The sequence below is a fragment of the Oncorhynchus gorbuscha genome, linkage group LG04, assembly GCF_021184085.1.
Source record: "Oncorhynchus gorbuscha isolate QuinsamMale2020 ecotype Even-year linkage group LG04, OgorEven_v1.0, whole genome shotgun sequence".
Classification (NCBI taxonomy): Eukaryota; Metazoa; Chordata; class Actinopteri; order Salmoniformes; family Salmonidae; genus Oncorhynchus; species Oncorhynchus gorbuscha.
The window spans coordinates 59,166,322-59,173,676 of NC_060176.1; the positions used below are offsets into that span (position 1 = coordinate 59,166,322).

Here is a 7,355-nt window from a genome sequence, read left to right on the forward strand (position 1 = left end):
TTGCTGTCAGTGAGTGGGTGTTACATGTTCATGTTACACTTAGTATGTTCATTTTAGACATGTCCAGTGTTGGGGTTAGTTTAGGGTTTCATGTTAAAAGACTGCCTCTGTTTGTGATGGCAGGTCTGCGCGGGACAGTGATGATGAGGATGATGAAGACCGGAGAGTGAGGAGCTGCACGTTACAGTACCAGAATGCCATGGTTCGAGTTTTGACACACTTTGTGGCCGAATCCACCAACCCACGTGGTCAGCCTGCCTTCATGCTAGGCAGTGATTGGCAGGTGGACATCACTGGGCTGGTGTGGGACTTCCTGAAGGTGGAGAACCCCCAGATAGCTAAGCTTCAGGACAGACGTATACTGGTGGGACTGGACATGGGGATGACCACCATCCAGGTACGCTGTATATATGTGTGTTATAATCAGCAGTTTCCATTCAACGGCAGAGCAAAAATTAACAGAGCAAGTGAGTTAGGAACGAGGGAGGATGGAAAGAATTTGAAAATATAACCGTAAAACATCCCTCTGTTTTAATCATAGGGCTGGAAAATACCTTATAACAGTCATCTTAAGTCAGTTATAACGGGATGGGAGGAGATAATATCTATATTTTTGTTTCACCAACATTTTCCTTATCACTTTGTACAGTCAGCCAGGCAGGTTGTTATCAATGGTCCCATGTCCCCAGCTTTAGTCTGTGGTGACAGTAAATGGGGCCTCACTCTGGTGCAGAAAGAAAGGAGGTCATCTCTCACTAGCAGGGCCCCTTCATTTGTCAGCCTCCGCTGGCTAACTGGATAAACAGCAGTCCGTTAATGATGTCTGTGTGAGACTGATCAGCAGCCTGACAGTGTGGACTCATCCATCTGTCTGCAGGCAGACGTGCCCTCATCTCCACACTCATCCATACCCGTCCCCTGGCTCCTGCCTCCCGTTAGTCTGGGCACAGAGGAAAACACCCTCCAGCCCAACAGTGGAAAACAGCACGAGATGAGGCAAAACTGTGAAAAACGTTGTTTGTCTGTCACACCGACTACCTCACAGAGAGCTGGTAATGGGTTTCTGTGAAAGATCTCATTTATTTTCAAAATGACATTAATGAAATTAGATTTGCACTAATTAGATTACCAGGAAAATTCCATTAACAGCTGAAATTAGCACTTGATTGGTCCTTGCCTCCCTCCGTGTGAATGATGGTGGTTTTCTGTCCACACCAACATTTGACGAACGTTTTATGAACAAACACCTGGCAGTGAATACTGGAAGGGCTTGTTCAGGTCACCCAATTACTGACAAATAACTAAATATATATACTCATCATTGTAATTGGAAGCCAGCATAATGTTGGAAGGCATCAAGGTCAGAGCTGAGAATCACTGCAGGATTTACAGAGCATCCTAAAATAATGTAATAACAGGCTCCCTACCTAAACAAGGTAATGTGGTTGCGTGACAACACAGTGAAGGTGATGTTTGATGTCCACTCAGCTGTGAGCAAATGCGTATGAATGAGTGTGTGGCATTATACTCAGGGGTATACCAGCCTTTTATATACAGTGCATTCAGAAAGTGTTCAGACCCCTTGACTTTTTCCACATTTTATTATCTTACAGCCTTATTCTAAAAAAGAAAGAAAACTCATCTATCTCACACAATAATCTATAATGACAAAGCAAAAGCAGGTTTTTAGAAATGTTTGCAAATGTATAAAATACAAAAAACTGAAATATCACATTTACATAAGTATTCAGACCCTTTACTCAGTACTTTGTTGAAGCACTTTGGCAGCGATTACAGCCTTGAGTCTTGTTGGGTATGACGCTACAAGCTTGGCACACTTGTATTTGAGGAGTTTCTGCATTTCCTCTCAAGCTCTGTCTGGTTGGATGGAGAGCATTGCTGCACCGCTATCTTCAGGTCTCTCCAGAGATGTTCGATCAAGTCCTGGCTGGACCACTCAAGGACATTTAGAGACTTGTCCCGAAGCCACACCTGCATTGTTTTGGCTGTGTGCGTAGGGTCGTTGTCCTGTTAGATGGTGAACCTTCACCCCCAGTCTGTGGTCCTGAGTGCTCTGGAGCAGGTTTTCATCAAGGATCTCTCTGTACTTTGCTCCGTTTATCTTTCCCTCGATCCTGAGTAGTCTCCCAGTCCCTGCTGCTGAAAAACATCCCAAAAGCATGATGCTGCCACCAACATGCTTCACCGTAGGGATATGCCAGGTTTCCTCCAGACGTGATGCTTGGCATTCAGGCCGAAGAGTTCAATCTTGGTTTCATCAGACAAGAGAATTTGACCAGAGAATTTTTCCTTTAGGTGCCTTTTGGCAAACTCCAAGCGGGCTGTCATGAGCCTTTTCCTGAGGAGTGGTTTCCGTCTGGCCACTCTACCACAAATGCCTGATTGGTGGAGTGCTGCAGAGATGGTTGTCCTTCTGGAAGGTTCTCCCATCTCCACAGAGGAACTCTGGAGCTCTGACAGAGTGACCATCCTATTCTTGGTCACCTCCATGACAAAGGAGCTTCTCAGTTTGCTCAGTTTGGTCAAGTGGCCAGCTCTAGAAAGAGTCTTGGTGGTTCCAAACTTCTTCCATGTAATAATGATGAAGGCCACTGTGTTCTTGGGGACCTTCAATGCTGCAGACATTTTTTGGTACCCTTCCCCAGATCTGTGCCTCGACACAATCCTGTCTCTGAGCACTACGAACAAGTCCTTCAACCTCATGTCTTGGTTTTTGCTCTGACATGCACTGTCAACAGTGGGACCTTACATAGACAGGTGTGTGCCTTTCCAAATCATGTCCAATCAATTGAATTTACCACAGGTGGATTGTAGCTCAGTTGGTAGAGCATGGCGCTTGTAACGCCAGGGTAGTGGGTTCGATCCCCGGGACCACCCATACGTAGAATGTATGCACACATGACTGTAAGTCGCTTTGGATAAAAGCGTCTGCTAAATGGCATATATTATTATTATTATTATTATAAACAAGTTCTTGAAAGTTATCAAGGATGATCAATGGAAACAGGATGCACCAGAGCTCAATTTCATGTGTCATAGGAAAGGGTCTGAATACTTATGTAAATAAGGTATTTCTGTTTTTTATATTTAATACATTTGCAAAAAGATCTAAAAACCTGTTTTCGCTTTGTCATTATGGGTTATTGTGTGTAGATTTAAAAAAAAAATGTTTTAGAATAAGGCTGTAACGTGACAAAATGTGGAAAACGGGAAGGGATCTGAATACTTTCTGAATGAACTGTATCTAATGAAATGTGTTGAAAGACCAGCTCACCTCACATCAACCGTATATCAAAAGAGTTCAGGTTTGATGATGTTTGGGTAAATAATTTGTCCTCACAAGTAACATGTTTCTTTCAAAGAGAATACTTTTCATGTCCCGCCCATAATCTGGATCCCAATGGTCTCTCTCTCTCTTGTGTGTACTGGCCCAGGTGCTGTCCCCCCTGTCTGACTCCATTCTGGCAGAGAAGACTGTGACGGTGGTAGATGACAAAGTGACCATCACAGAGCTGGGGGTGCAGCTGGTCACCGGCCTGGCTCTGTCCCTGCAGCTCAGCCCAGGAAGCAACAGGGCCATCCTCGCCACGGCAACCACACAGGAAGTGCTGCACAGCCCCAAACAGGTCTGTTCAACATTCTGTATATCTTCAGAAACTACTGTCCTACTCGGTTAGTAGTCCCTTTGAGTCAGAGGGGGGAATTTACCACGGTGATGCAACAGTAACAATGTTAATTACTGTAGTTTATTTAATGTGAGCCATGACTGTTTTCATCCCATTTTACACAATAGGAGTCCTTTAATGTAAACATTTAGTAAGTACTGCAAACTGTGTGTGTGTGTGTGTGTGTGTGTGTGCGTGCATGGCTGGTTGTGTGTATTTATTTGTTCCACTGCATTCCTAACCCTCTTTAATTCCAACTCTTGAAAAGGCAGCGTAAGAGAATGTGTTTCCTTAGGCATCTAACAGAAAGGGAAGCTTAATCTCAGAGCGTGTAAAAGCAACACTGCTCTAGCTGTCCTATCGTCTTCCGCCTCCCTTTCTCCCTTGTTCTCCTTCTCTCGTGACCTCTTTGATCTGTCCATCAGCTCGCCCAACACACCCTCTATCTTTCTTTTCCTCTCATCCCTTTCTCTTTCTAGTGAGGGATAGAATGGAGGACAGGCTAGTTTTATCAGTCCAATCTCTGTAGGGAGGATGTCCGTGCGGAGATAAGCGGCCAGTAATTCCCTAGCGGATCTGTAATTAGAGAGCAATGGCGGACTACTGAAGGGATCTCCACCCCTGCTCCTGGGGATTTGTCCTGTGGCCAAGATGCTTGTATGTGTCAAATCCCCATTTGCATGAACTGTCTTTAATGTGACTGTTCTTTTCCCTATCTTTTATTCTGTGGGCCCTCGGCTCTCAGAGCACAGCAGCTGAGTTAGCGAAACAGTGGGTCTTAGTTAGCTATCCTCTACCCTCCCAATTCCTACTATTATAGTATATGAGTCTGTATGACTCCCAATGGTGTAGGCCTATATCTCTAAAAGTAGTACCACAAATGTTTAACCTTTATTTAACTAGGCTTGTCAGTTAAAAACAAATTCTTATTTTCAATGACAGCCTAGGAACAGTGGGTTAACTGCCTTGTTCAGGGGCAGAACAACAGATTTTTTACCTTATCTGCTCAGGGATTCGATCGTGCAACCTTTCAGTTTCTAGTCCAACACTCTAACCACTAGGCTACCTGCCTAACAATTACTCTACAAGGTGCTGTATACAATTAGCTTGCCTAATGAAATAACAGCGCAGGAAAAATGCAGAAATTGTAAGTGAATTTTAAATTGGTATTTTTGAAGCCTTCATTATTCTCTACTTATGTTGAGATCAGCTCAAAAGAATGTGATAATGTGACCTGTGTGAGGTCACTGTCAGTGTTACATTAGAAAAAGATTAGTTTTTATTTGCTCTTTTTTTTGCTCTTGTTCATTGTAAGTAGTCATGTTTGTGTTTGGTTCTGTGTGTGTTACCTACTCACTGTGTGTTTGTGTGTATGTGTGTGTTTGTCCAGGAGGCCCTGATCAGCGCGTGGCTACAGTTCAGTGACGGCTCCATGGCTCCTCTGGACATGTACAACCCAGACTACTTTGTCCTGACGGCCACGTCTCTGGATGAGGAGGTGGTGACAGTGCAGCAGGACCCCTCCTGGAAGTGGCCTGTGATCGTAACTGAGTCAGAGGGCCAGGGCCTGCTGGTCAGGGTGGAGATGACTGTCTGTGAGCTCTGCCAGAAGTTCAAACGCCGCAGCGTGCTGGCTGCAGGGAACTGCAACGTCAGGGTGAAGTTTGGCCAAAGCGACAGCGGCACCTCCAGGGGCAGTGACTACGGTCCGGAGGGCGAGGAGCTAGAGAACAGGGCCAGCGACCGCAGACAGCAGTCCCCCTCCCAGGACAGGACTGGTCTGGACGGCCACTACTACGGCAGCTCCATCTCTGACATGGACAACGGGGTCATGAGGAGGGTCACCACCACCACGAGTACCATCGTCCGGAGGCCCAATGGTGACAAGCTGTCAGATGATGGGAACCAGGTCCAGAACATGCCAGACTTCTCTGAATTCCCTGCTCATGTGGACCTCCCTCGCAGCCGCAACATGGACGATGATCTGATCCAGACGGCCCGGGGCCTCACTGACCTGGAGATTGGCATGTACGCCCTGCTGGGGGTCTTCTGCCTGGCCATCCTGGTCTTCCTCATCAACTGCATCTCCTACACCCTCAAGTACCGCCACAAGGAGCTGTCCATCGAGGGCCAGGAGAGCATGAACCACGCCCATGACTGGGTGTGGCTGGGGAACGAGGCGGAGCTGCTGGAGAGTCAAGTTAGTCTGTCCCCCCAGCAGGACGAGCTCACCTCCATGGTGGACTGCACCGCAGGGTTGGAAGAGGGTAGCCACCTGCTCAACGGGGCTTCTGTCCATAAGAACGTGCAGGGCCTGGTGCACCGGGCAGCAGACACGGAGGGCTGCACAGCCAAGGACAGCAAAGGAGACTCGCCGACCACAAAGAGGAAGCGTGTGAAGTTCACCACATTCACTACCATCCTGCCGGACAATGGTTGCCCCACTGTCAGCACACTGAGCATGGGCCACAGCCAGGACATTAAGTGGGTGTGTCAAGACGTAGAGCTAGGGGACTCCAAGGAGCCCTGGAACTACATGGAGAGGTTGAATGACAGTGCTTTAAAAGAGGTGGCGTAGTCTGTGTGCTCAGTGCACTTATAGCGAACTCACCCTTATGCCTTTCACAGTGAAGTTGGCCTGGACAGCACCTAATGCTAAACCCAGAGGAGGTTGAAATCTGGAAAATGTATTTAAGGGGACAAAATAGTAATGATACCACACAGAAATAATGGCAAATCATTAACTTGAAAGAAATTAGGATGTCTGTTTATTTTTTGATATTTGTTTCTCTCTTAATATCTTCCTACCTTTTTATCATTATTTCATTACGGTTATTTTGTAGGTAGACTTAAATCATGTTCCCAGACTAGCTCTGCATTATTGACAAAACTATGAAATGTTACGCAGATGATATGTAGATTTAAGAATGTAACATGAATAAATATTTAAGATGTATATAAAGTACTCATAGAAAGGTTTTGGAAGTTTTGTAGCATTTTGAATATTGATTTCCTATTCCATGTCGTTTTTTATTTATTCATTTCTTTATAAGTGGCTGGCCTCCCAGAATAGACCAGAGTTAGTCTTCAGAACATCCTGCATGTGGTTTGAAATAAAGGCACAAATGTTAGGTTCATCCTCATCTTTACCAGAAGACACAGAGAAACAGCTATGTATATACTGAACAGTCCTCCTACAAGCCATTGTATTGTTGCTCTGTATATTGTATTTTCATATCTATCATTTAAAGAATATTCAACAATGTAAAGTATGCGTGTCCACTTCTATCCACCAACCACATGGAAATACATCACACAAGCCCACACAAGCCCACACTAACTTCTCTTTGCTGCCCACTATCTTCAATGACTGGAGATTAGTGCTTTTCCAAGGTATGTCTTCATATAAGACACACAGTATAGTTAATATGGTGTAGGAGTTGTAATCGACTACAGTAATTACCAGTAATGGAATCATTTCACAAAGGCTACATTTTCTTGGTGAAGAAAACTATCTACCCATTAGGCAACTGTAAGTAATTTGCTGCTCTTCTATTCTCAGAATTTAGCCAAACATACTTAACTCAACTGTATATTAGACCAATCCATTAAGCTTGGTAGCACAACAGCTAGATTTGGATAAAGGATGAAGATGTCACCAATTATTCT

The 7,355-nt window shown here is 45.0% G+C and overlaps 1 protein-coding gene across 1 annotated transcript in view; it reads left to right on the forward strand.

Moving 5' to 3' along the window:
• The window catches only part of LOC124034367 (transmembrane protein 132C-like), a 239,430-nt gene extending 232,481 nt beyond the window's left edge, over positions 1–6,949 (forward strand). The window contains exons 7-9 of the mRNA XM_046347473.1: positions 124–397; positions 3,456–3,647; positions 5,077–6,949. Of these exons, the coding sequence (XP_046203429.1) occupies positions 124–397; positions 3,456–3,647; positions 5,077–6,264 (1,654 nt within the window). The 3' untranslated portion in view covers positions 6,265–6,949. The remainder of the gene's footprint in view (positions 1–123; positions 398–3,455; positions 3,648–5,076) is intronic.
• Positions 6,950–7,355: the final 406 nt, after the last annotated feature.